Source organism: Leuciscus leuciscus (assembly GCF_965113295.1).
Source record: "Leuciscus leuciscus genome assembly, chromosome: 24".
In the NCBI taxonomy this organism is placed as follows: Eukaryota; Metazoa; Chordata; class Actinopteri; order Cypriniformes; family Leuciscidae; genus Leuciscus; species Leuciscus leuciscus.
Genome location: NC_138723.1, coordinates 11,511,093 through 11,524,184, shown reverse-complemented (window position 1 = coordinate 11,524,184; position 13,092 = coordinate 11,511,093). Strand labels below are relative to the sequence as shown.

Genomic DNA, 13,092 nt, shown 5'->3' with positions numbered 1-13,092 from the left:
TTAAACAGCATAAGAGAGGAATCTGCAGGACCACCTGAACTGAAGAGCAAGTTCACTGCAATTACAACTATAAAAATTCCATAAAAAATGTATTTTAACATGGAATAATGGAAGATTTTGTGAGATGTGAAGGCCTTCCTCACCTCCTCTGAATGGCAGATGCTTTTGAGCGGGATCCAGGCTGTTCCTAACATGGTGTCCCAGATGAGACCTTTGTTCCACACCTCTATGATGAGGCCCAGGTCCAGTCGGCTGATCTCACTGAAGGCCACAAACAGAACAGAAAGATACTTCAATAGTGAAAAATGAGTTGTTAGTTTTATCAGCAGTATGTGTCTCTGTTGTTTACGTTTAACTTTTCCTAATTTTCAGCACCTTATGGGGTCCTTAAGATTTTTGTATTATTTTGTTTTATAGAAGTTAATACATTTATTCGGCAAGGATGCATTCAATTACAAATGCATAAATGTAAATTAACGAAAAGTGATAGTAAAAACATTTATAATTTCACAAAATATCTCTATTTCAAATAAATGCTGTTTTGAACTTTCTATTCATCAGAGCCCTGAGGCTTCCACAAAAACGGTTTTCAACATGTTTCATGTTTTTTTAAGCAGCAAATCATCATATTAGATTGATTTCTGAAGGATCATGTGACACTGAAGACTGGAGTAATGATGCTGAAAATACAGCTTTGATCACAGGAATAAATTACATTTAAAATATATAAAAATAAAAAACCGGTATTTAAAATTGAAATAATATTTCACAGTATTAATTTTCTACTGTATTCCATCAAATAAACACAGGCTTGGATAAGAGTCTTCTTTCAAAAACATTAAACTTTTTTAACAGTAGTATATATGTGAAGACAAACAAGCAATGTGTTAATAAATGACCTGCCATAAACTTGCACCAGCACTCCAGTGTATTGAGTGCCTGATCTCCATATTTTTACAGTCTGTGGGGCACTTCACAACACCAACAAGTGGAAAAGGACAAAAGCAGCCGAAGCAGATCTAATTAGCTTCATCTTCATCGTCTTTAAAGATCCCAGGTGTCGTGTAAGATTTTCCAAACAAAAGATTAAGAGATGCATGCAGTAAAAAAAACCTGCACAAATGTTGCTTCCACAAGCCTAATACCAGCTAGAGACTGTGTGATTTCAGCAATCCTATAAGATCATTAGGACATGGATCTAATACACTTTGGTAAGACTTTGGTATGTAGACTGTACGATGATGTCACCTATTGAATTGTAGGCTACGACGCAAGTTCGTATAGAAGAATAAAACGTCATCAGCATGCGCTAGTGGTCAACAAATAGAGCAAGGTGAATCACACTTTGGCAATTGTGGTTTTTATCTGCTCTGAAAAAAAGAAGAGGAAGCGAAAGAGGAGACTAGGCTTGGGATGGCACAGTCATGGCTTGGGATAGGCTTGGGAGGGCGCAGTCATGGCTTGGGAAAAGAGGCCAACTTGGCATGCCAAATTTTGAATGGAGCTTGACGCAAGTCGTTTTAAGTTTTAGCGCCATGTCGCATTGATCAATACCCCATTTCATGATGCATTTTTTTGGCTAGTCAGTAGACGTAGGTTGCAGCAGCAAACACATTGTGAGATGATCACAGGCTATTTTTGGTGACAAGACCATGAAAACAGCCGTCTTTGAACCTCTCTCACTAGGACCACTGTTCAGGAGCCACGACCACAGAAATCACCACGATTGGTCATCTTTCATCTAGGACAAATCGTACAATGTGTACTGGGCATTAAAGTTGCTCTAAGTTACTAAGCAGTCCTTATGGCTTCAATGGGGATTTCAATTACGGATTCAATGTAAAAAAATATGCTTTTTTCCATACCCACTTTATCATACAGCAGGTGTAAGGCTCATCACTTAGAAAACAAAAATCACACCTCTTCTGAACAAATTCACAAAATAAATAAATAAATAAACTACGAAGAGTGTGTTTGAGAAGTTTCCAGAAACACTTACTGCAAATATGCAATCACGTTAATTGATATTTAACGCATAGTTTATATATATCACGTTTGTGTTTTTTTTTGCTCAGGGCTCATGAATTTGTTCAAATTACTATACAAATGCTGAAGTCTGATCTGCATAATCACATCCAGTGTAAAAATTTAAATAATGCTTGCACCGGCAGAATCGTGCTCCAATAACAGCGGCTTCACAGGGTCCACACATTTTTCACTGAAAAATTCCATTCTTTTCCAGACTCAAATTTCCAAACCGCTCTGTAGATTTCCAGACCATGTTTAACATAAATGGTTAATGCAGCATTATTTTTATATTCGGTATATAATACAGTCATCTGTAAATATTTTTTACAGGGGTTTTTTCAATGATTTTTTCAAAGTGACAACATACAGATCACCTGAACTAAAAAATATACAGACTTTGCATGCACATGAGAAACTTTTGTTTTATTTCTAGTTTTAGGCTATATATACACTATAACCTATTTCCTTTGTGCGTCACTGCCATTTAACTATGAAGAAAACAACAGAATAAAAATGTAAACAGGTAATTGCGACTTTATATCACGCAATTCTGAGAAACAAAGCCAGAATTTCAACTTTATATCACACAATTCTGAGAAAAAAAAAGTCAGAATTGCGAGATGTAAATCGCAATTGCGAGAAAAAAATAATTTAACGCATCCTCTGTGGCATGACACGAAATGGGCTGATGGCACAATACAGCTGTGTGTACTGGCCTATTTGCCAAGTTCAAGGGTCTATAAAAAAGACTGGTACTGTAAAAAAAAAAAAGAATGTTCAAAATGTGGCTTTTGTTAGGGCAGTACGTCATATTTCAAGGCCTCAGGTCAGCTTTAACGCATATTCTGTGGCGGCCAAGAAAACACAGCGAAATGAGCTGATGGAGCAATAGGTGGCTCATTGTCCTATAGGCTGAGTTTAATGGTTTCTCGTCCGCACACAAAAGTCTGTATATTTTTTACCTTTGCAAAGGTCATTTTAGAGGCTCTGTAATATTGTGCTAAGAATATCGTGGGGAAAAAAAACAAAACACTTATAACCTGCAGTTTTGCACAATAAAAAAGTGCATCTTTAATTCATTCAGTCATGTTTGACAATCACTAAAGAATCACTAAACATCTTCTCTATTATAGAAAACTAAATGGGGGCAATGTTTTATTTTTTCCATACTTTTCCAGACCTGGAAATTACTCAAATCAAATTCCATACTTTTCCAAACTGCGTAGGAACCATCTGCCAAAAGGCTGCAAGGCTTTCTACCACTGAATTACACAAACACAGCTTTTATCTGCCGCTCTGCTTGTTATAAATAGAGAAGACCAAAGCACACATGCGCGCCGCAACTAAAGAGGAACATTTGGAAATCCATTCATTATTCATTTAGGCTTTCAATTGTCTCCTAAGTGAGGTGAGGATGAAATGGCTCTAGACCCCCAGAGAACACCTTTGTTTGCTTATCTGCAATTTCTCTTTTTTTGGCACTTGTTCATTTTCCAGAACATGCTAAGCGATGATGGGCTGAGTAATTACTAATTGATAGGTTGCTATAGAGACCGCTAGAGCTTGCTGACGCCACACACAGCAGGCACGCTAAAAATGCAGTCCCGGAGAGACAACACATCTAAAAACTAACCCGAAGGGTCATACGGAGGTTCACACAGAACAGCTGAACTCGTGACACGTCTGAATGATAGAATAACTTTGCCCTTTGATTATACAAACAAGCCAGGAACTATATAAACAGCTGTAATCCCATCGGTGATGCGGTTATATCATCATAATTATTTAAGCTAGTCAAACAGGCTCAGAGTGAGCAAACAGACAAAAGTGTGCAGGTTTCTTAAGCTTAACCTCAATGAATGGGCATGAATTGGTTGGAAGGAAATGTATGCAACACATCATTGGTTTTGAATATTGCTCGGCTAGGAACTTTTTTTATAAGGCAACGCTGCTACAAGACAAATGTTTAACTAATCTTGAGTTAATGTGCACTCAAATACTTTGAAACTATTAATATTGCTTATTTGATTTAGGGGGTTATTCAAATCTGCATGTCCTTCCTGTGTCAGTGTGGGTTTCCTCCGAGTGCTCCAGTTTCCCCAAAAGACATGCAGGTTAGGTGGATTGGATATGCCAAATTGTCAGGAGTGTGTGTGAGTGTCAGGAAGCGCATCCGGCATAAAACCTGTGGATGGATTCAAATCTCAAGTGTGACATCCCTCATGATGCGCGTTAAATGATACTTTAGATCCTACGGCTTTTTGAGGAACCGGAAATCGAGGGTAAAGCGGATTTGACGTCATTGACATCACTGGTTAAAATTGATGATTTCTCTGGATTTAAACATTGTTGGAAACATTTGGGGTAAGTACACAAGTCAACAAAATATATAACATTGTTCTAGTGGTTTTTGGATATTTTAATCTATCAAAAAATATTACATATTGTGCATTTAAATATTACATCATATTATAGAAGCTAAAAATATTTCAGTTAGCATTCAGTTAGTATACTAACACCTTAGCCTACTAGCTTAGCATAGTTCTAACTTGTAAAGAAAATGCTTGTTTAGGCAGCACAAGATATCAAGAAAATGTACTATAAGTACTATGCATCAACAAAAGATTAGTTGACGAGACAAATAATTAATCTTTTTAAAAACATTCTTACTTTAAACTGATCAAAGGTAACAGGAAAGACGTTTATAATGTTACAAAATATTCCATTTCAAATAAATTGTCCTTTTAAACTTTCTATTCATCAAATAGTTCTGAAAAAATATAGTTTCCACAAAAATATTAAGCAGCACAACAGTTTTCAGCATTGATAAGAAATGTTTCTTGATCATCAAATTGATTCACTGATAAATTACTCTTTCTCAGTAAAACTTTAAGAATGCATGACATCAGGCAAGAATGTAGCACATACTATATAATCAGAAATCAATATAATAATCAGTCTCTGCTCATCGTCCATCGGCCTGTGTTTGTCCCAGAGGGCTCAAACATTATTTCATTAACCTGGATGCTGCTTTTAAACGCTCCTCCGAGAGCAAAGACACACAAAGCTTGGCTAGATTTAAGTGCTCTGTTCAATTACCAGGACATCTGGCTTTCTGAAATTCCATTAAGACAAGAAAGCATGAAGTCATCAATGGGGACGCAAGGGTACATTATTGTCCCTGTGGACAAGCCTGTAGCATGGTTCTCCATGGAGATGATGGAAGTGATTTGCTAAATCAAATACTTCTGTAGAAACTTCAATCAGTGTGTGTTCTACTTTATTATTACAAAAAAACAAAACAAAAAAGTTGAATTGACAAATTCATAGGTGATTAATACCTAGTTAATACCTAGTAAATACCTAGTAAATACCTAGTTAATACCTAGTTCATAGGTGGTTAATACCTGGTTAATAACTACATTGCACACCAGACCAATCAAATAAGTTGCTGCTACCATACTATTTTATATTATGTTTTTTTTTTATTCAGTCTCAATTAAAAAAATTTTTTATCTGATTAATCGGTTATCGGCCAGTATGGGCCAACCAAGTTATCATTATCGGTAAAATCCACTATCGGTCAACCTCTTATTTATTTATTTGTTTGTTTATTTCTAAAACAACTTACTGTATATATAAAACTATTGATTATAGGTCACTGAAAATAAATTAATAAACTATTTATTTTCAATGATCAGTTAGTAGTTTTATATTGCATGTAGTTAATTGAATTACATCATCTTTGGGATGAGTGATTAATTCATAGTTATAACCGAGGAAGAACATATTTTTAAAAAGTAAACAAAAGAAATGTGTCAACTAGATTGAGTTCCACTGATTTAGAGTGCTAAATATACTGATACATAGGTGTAATGTTACAAGGACAAAAATAATAACGTTTAAATAGTCCAAGCAAATTCAAGACTTCTTGAAGAAAAGCACTACAAGTGTGAAACCACAGTCCACATAAGCCGAGAAACTTTAGACAACCACATCCCGGTGACAATGCAAACAAAGGCACACATCCAGGGCGGGAATCTAAATAAACAGATAGAAATCTCTGAGACAGAAACAAATGAGCAACAAGGAACACAGAGTCAGTTTCATTTCCTGGAGCAAGCCACCTGTCCTTGGCACAGGGGAAAAAAGTTCACTGTGTAAGAGCCATAAAGCCAGGATCAATATTGTTGCCTTCTAAACATTCTTTTATCTTTGTTTTGTTTCTATGCTACTTTTTTAATGAAATACATTTATATTAAATATCGAAACCACCTAAAACCAAGGCCACATGTACACTGTCACACAATTTTCACTGATACTTGGTAGAGGTCGGATTTTGTTGCATCCATGTAAACAACGAAAATACATAAGAGATTAGTTTGTTTTTTTGCATGCAATTTAGGTCACTTTCCAATGTGGTTCTAAATCTGCAACTTATCTGATATCTAGTCACCCTACATTTGTATCTGTATCTTATATGCCCCATTTCTGCCACTGTTACAGAACAAATAGGTAAGGTAAATCACTGGGTGGTTCTAACATGTGAATCATGAAAAAGTATTTTAAAACAGAAAATTACACATTTCACCTTTAAGGAACCAACCAGGTCTAGATGTGGAACGTGACACACTGACAGCCTGATTATCGGGGTTGTTTTCTTGGCGGCTGAGAGAAGCTCATTAGTTTGCCAACAAAAGCTTTAAAAGCAGAGTGTGTGTGTGGGTGCCAGGTTAGATATCGCTCACTGCTGCGACAGATGAATGACTAGTGGAAAGAAATCCAGACCCTCTACATAGGACATTTCCCTAGCACATAGTAATTTATCAGTACATTAGCAATAACAGACTGCTGTCTGGTAAGTGGCGTTACAGCGGCAGGTTGTGATAAACTTACAACATGAAGTCCTGCTCCCAGCATGGCTGGTCTCCCCGCACAGTGATGGTGGTGCTCTTCACATTTTGCACTTTCAGCGTCACATAGGCGTTGAATTTATCTAGAAATAAAGCAGAAAATGCATGTTTATATACAGTTTTCATAGAAATAATTAGTGGTGTTTGCAAAATAACTGAATTTAATTGGAACCATAAGTATATTAAGACCACAGTGAAATCTAAAGGCTGTGACACACCAAGTCAACGTCAAAGAACCAGCGCCTCTCGGCGACTGTGTCAGGGACAAAAAGCTGCGCACCGCAATGACTACAGCTGACTGCCAACTAGCATGTGTGTTCTGAATATAACTGTCTATATCAGCAGGTATCAAGTGTCTATATTCGTCATTCAAAAAGAGAAACTTCAAGGCCTGCTGAGGTACAAAATGTAAGCAAAGCCGTGCTTTCTTTCCAATTTGAATATAATCATGATTATTGAGGGCCGCTAATGCGGTTTTGAAAATATTTGCGAATTGGAAAGCTCCGGAAAGATAATGTAAAATTAGAACAGCCGTCCATTTCGGTTTTTCTTTTGCTCACTTTTATCATTTGTGCTTTTTTAGTGACTTGTTCGCTAAACTAAACAGCCAATCAGAGCGATCTCTCTCACCCATGGTCCAGGCAGCGATTCAACATTCTGAATCAGGCGAATTGCTGCCGGTGTGTGAAACACCGCAAAAACTAGCCCAACAGATGGCCCTAAATTGAAGTTATGAGGCTTATAGTCCATGTTAATGAGCTATGAGGACATCTATATGTTAGTGTACTGCTAAACATCGACAAATTAACTATTAGCAGATAAATGAATATAAAACTTACAGGTAAAAATAAAATTCTCTTCAGGTAAAATAGGTCAAAAAATTGAGTCATCCTGCACTCATGGGCGTGTCCATTTTTTGTCCAATCAAATGCTCTCGAGAATGAGAATGTCCCTGCCCCTAATATAACCTGGCACTTTTTTTTTTTTTTTTTTTTTTTTTTTTTTTACATGGCTACGATTTATCTAACATTAGGGAACTACTTCATACAAGATGGCCACGACTTGACTAGAATGAGGGAGCGAAATAGTATGTGGCCATGATTTAACTAAAATGGGGGAACGAAAAAATAAAACGTGTCCATGATTTAAAGTCCAACTGTTAAAGTCAATAATTGTATCCCTTAAAACTCATCTTTGATCACCAAAATTACATTTTCTGTGAAAAAAATGTCTTCATGCCAGTTTGAATGTAACTCTACACCTTTGCTTCATTTAGGAGCCATGAATGCATATTAGCTCCGTCTCCACTCACTCACACCAGCTCAGAGATCCACTCTGCCATCTTTACTGTAGTAAACACTAGCCAATTATTTAACTAAAATGAGATGAATTAGTGCAATGCCAGTACAATTTGACTAGAATGAGGGAGCAAACAAGTATGTAGGTCACGATTTAACTAAAATGAGCGAATGGCCACAATATAAATGTTTTCTTCTGCGTAACATGTGCGGGGTCCCACCTTCTTATTTCAAAACATATATCAACACATTAAAGAAAACTGTGCAATTTCTTGAGTCTTTAAACTTTAACATGAAACACATTCCTCACAGTTTGTGCTACAGAAATGAATTATAACTCAAACCACGTGACCTGTAGTGTTATGTTCCTTTTCTGGCTATTCTGACACCTAAAAACCACTAGACTTGCTGACAATCAATCAGAGACATACACACACACACACACACACACACACACACAAAACTCTTTCAATAACCTAGCGGTTGAAGCAATTACTGCAAGCAAACAAAATGAAAAAAAAAAAAAAATCCTGTTTTGCATGCTTCTAAAGTAACAGTATTGACAAAAAATAATTAGTATGTGCGCATGCTGGTTGGTCAAGTTTTCCTGGGAATCCCAGAGCACATGTGGTAGGACTGTGACTAAATAAAGCCTGAGCAATAATGCTGTAGTGCTGAGTGAGAGTAAAGATTAGTGTGATTCCCCTCCCCCAACACCAATGAGAGACAGACAGAGCCCTGACCTCCATAATCTCACATCAGATCCTCAACAGAGCAGAAGCATCACTTTAGCATCATTTCTTTGGGAATTTTTGCCTCACATAGAATAATGTGCCACAAAGCGAGAATTTTATTAATTAGCAACGGCAAGCATCATTACAACCATTGCTCATACTTAAGCCTTCAGATACAGTTAAGAGGGTCTGCAGGGGTCTTTGGTGTGATATCACTTCCTGTTTTATGTGTTTTTCTGCATTCTTCTGAATGTTGGTTGCACCACATGACTTTGATTTGACATGGAAAAAATTCCATTATTATTATTATTATAAATATAAAATAACAAAAAATTCAGAAATTACAATAATTGAAAGAGTTATATTCAAGTTACTGTATATATGAATAGCATATTGAATGTATTCCAAAAAATTTGACAATTGACTTTTGAATATTTTCAAGTCAAATTCATAAGGACGGTCCTTTATACGCATGCAAACAAACATGCACGCAAACACACATATACACACATACGCACTACAGTCGCAGAAGGATTACTGAGACAGTGACATAACCAACACTTCATTTCCTGTATGCCAGCGATGGGGGCCGGCCAACACGTGCCCGATGATACACTGTGCCAGCGTGCCGCCCACTGCTCTCCTCCCACCCTAAAAGACATCTAAACATTCAGGGAGCTGACACAATATTATTGTGACGCATTACATGCCACCTGCTATATCTGTGCCAAGTTTGTCTGGAAAAGTGAGAAATAATGTTCAATTGTCTTATTGACCATTGTTAAAGTGAACAGTAAAGTCCATAACATTTTAGTCTAAGAAAACTTCTTAAATTTATCACAAAATCTGCATGATGCCCATTTTTTTTTTTATTAGGATTGTGCACAATTTATAAAAAAAAAAATTTGATTTAAAATTAATGACTACCATATTTAAATTAAGTAATAAAATAATAAAAATCTAAGATAGTAATAATAAAATCACAATAATAATAAATTATGTTGTTGTTATTATTATTATTATTATTATTATATTTTATTGTCTAATTGATTTAATCACACTACATTTTCATGTCAGTTGAAAGCACTAATGATGTATTGTATCTATTACTTTATTAAAGCACAGCTTGATATCTTTATGTCAATAGGGCTAGCTCATGAGAAGAGTGGAAGGGACGTCAGCTGTTAAAAAAGATTTGATAAACTTTGGTGCTTCACTGTGTTTGTTTCCTTGTTTCAACAGGTTTCCACAGAGACAAAGAGAAACAGGCCTCTCCACAACAACAAAATGTAACACAAACCATTAGACACAGGGGTCAAAAATACCATCCAATCCATTCACAAAGATAAGAGTCCTGCTAGAACGAGCAGGTGCTTGTCCTGCTTTAGTAGTGAAGTCAACATGAAATAATAAATAAATGACCCCATTTACTTTCTTGATACATGTTCCTTGTCTTATTATGTGTAACTCAGTAGTGCATTCAGTTTCCCTATTATACTTTAGGAATTAGCTTTCATGTAGTGTGTAATACTGTTTGTGAACGTAAAAGGTCTGCAAAGCTTGAAAGATTAAAGTGCAAAATAAATGGAGTTAATGTCCCCCAAAAGAAAGAACCGATTCTGAACCGCCTGAAACCAGTCGACAGTAATTCCAGTCTTACTTCCTGCTTAAACCTATGTAGGTTTGTAAAGAATTTGCATAATGGAAGCCTCTGGTCTTCATTTTTTTGCCTGCAAGCAACGTCTACTTTGACCCTCAAAGTACAACACTCTGTAGTAGTAGCTGAGGCCTTGAAGTAGGTTTGTGTTGTTGACATGTTGAGGAGACGATTTCTTTTGCACTGCGAAAGCAAATCCACTTTGCATGCACTTCCAAAGGATGATTACTCTGGCTACAACTGATACGGTAAAACTGATGCCATCTTTGGCTGAAAGTCAGATATGGTACTGGGCGTTAAGTTTCCGACACACGCTGTAAGCTTAAGACCAATCACAACAGACTGGGTCATCTAACCAATCATATTAGAGCAGACCAATCACAACAGACTGGGCCATCTGACCAATCAGAGCAGAGTAGACCAAATCACAACAGACTGGGCCATCTAACCAATCATATTAGAGCAGACCAATCACAACGGACTGGGCCATTTGACCCAATCAGAGCAGAGTAGACCAAATCACAACAGACTGGGCCATCTGACCAATCAGAGCAGAGTATACCAAATCACAACAGACTGACATTAGCACAACAGACATTAGCATTAACACTGGAACATTTCACAAAAAGATGCATGCTGGGTTTCAATTTAAAAAAGCAAAACAATACATTGTTCAAACTCAAGTATTTAAGGACTTTCTGGTAGTTTTAGGGTGACTATATATAGCACAACAACGCAAACGCAAATTAGCTAAAATAAAATAAAAATGTTCTAATCATGATGATGCTTTTAATTGAAAAAGCAGTGAACTGCCAATGACCTCAATTCTAAGCTTTGGCTCAAACCAGGTGGACACTGGGGTTGACAGGAACTAATCAATGAGCATCTCTAGAGACAAAACTATGACATTATGCATCACACCTGGGCGGATTAGCAGAGAGCTGCTTTTCATTCAGATGTCAATTACGGATTCAACACTTCTCCTGATTATCCATTATGTCAGGTAGCGTAGGAGAGAGCGAGGTGGGGAAAAGCTACAGATGAAGCGCATATCAAGTGAGTAAAACTGTAAACTTAAATCATATTAGTCTCGCATAGCCAGACTTTTGAGGATTAGGATAAAGTCTAGTCCAGATTTAAGTTTATTCTGGACAAGAACCACCCACTTAGGCAGGAAAGGTCTGTCTGACTGACATGGAAAGCGGCCAAACAGAGTTTGTTTTGGTTTCATGTGGCTTTTAGCATCTAAATGATCTGAAATACCTGATATTACAATAAAAAATGGTTCAAAAATAAAAATGAAAAATGAAATCTCACATCAGTGATGTCTTCAACCAGATGGACAGAAAACACATAATTTAGCAGGGAAGGGTGTAGACTTCTAGAATTTCTGTACATCCAAAAGTGACATGAATATCTAGTTTATTTGCTACTAAGTGAACAAACAAAACTCTGAATTGAATATCCTACTACTTTCATCAAATTTAACAACATCTGTCTGAAGTTTCATGGGAACATGATGGTTTTCCTGTTTCTTCATGACTGCACCACGTCATCATTCATTATTGACTCCAGTTGAGTTTTCCAATAAATTAGTTAAAGGTAGCGTACAATCGAGAGCTGACATTTCCGTTTCACAATCCTGATGAATCTTGTATGAGGTTTGGGATGGATTTGCAGGTTTTATATGCAGGTTCACATGAGGGATTCTTGTACGTGTGCAGTTTCTGCAGTTATGCTACGTCAACAAAGAGTTTCTGCTGAACAGTGGTGGACTAAGGAAAAATACGTAGCCAAGTTATGGTTTATGTAATGAGGAAATATATATTTTTTCAAAGATAGGCGTACAAATGCCTCCATTATATTTGACTTAATGTATTGGATTTATTTATTTGATAATTTATTCGATCAAAAATAAAGTAAATATATAATATACAAGCATATTGTATTCATATTCTATGTACATTCCACCATCTTAATTAATATGAGGTAATAATTAAACTGCACGGATAATAATTCTAAAAGAATTATTGATAAATGCTGATTAAAAATCTTATTTCCTTCCTTGTTTCCTTAATATACATTCCTGGCCTTACTGTGCATTGTTCATTTTTGTGTGCTACTCCCGGAATAAGTTAACAACTTACTCCGTCTCAAACCACTGCCCTTTTTGGGCTGGTGTAATAAATGTTTTACTTTTCAAATCTGGTACAATTGTTTGAAAAAAATTTTTTTACTGAAAGTTATATGCAATATGCATAAAAGAAGCACTAAAACATGACCCAAATATTCTTGCAACACAGTCCAGCAATTTCTGTCTATTATAGATCACACATTCACACATTAGAATCAGGATAATCCTTGCTCTGGCCGAACAAAACTTAGTGGTTTTAGAGAGGTAAAGTAAACACTCCAGCGATGGAACACAAAAGAGCCACCTATCACAGACAGACAGAGGCCGA

The 13,092-nt window shown here is 36.4% G+C and overlaps 1 protein-coding gene across 1 annotated transcript in view; it reads right to left on the bottom strand.

The window, feature by feature from the left end:
* Positions 1–13,092, bottom strand: part of LOC309488642 (protein unc-13 homolog B-like) — a gene marked incomplete at its 5' end in the record, with an annotated part of 92,545 nt that overhangs the window by 65,710 nt on the left and 13,743 nt on the right. Inside the window, 2 exons of the mRNA XM_082156903.1 lie at positions 144–261; positions 6,925–7,024. Coding sequence (XP_082013029.1) covers positions 144–261; positions 6,925–7,024 — 218 coding nt within the window. The remainder of the gene's footprint in view (positions 1–143; positions 262–6,924; positions 7,025–13,092) is intronic.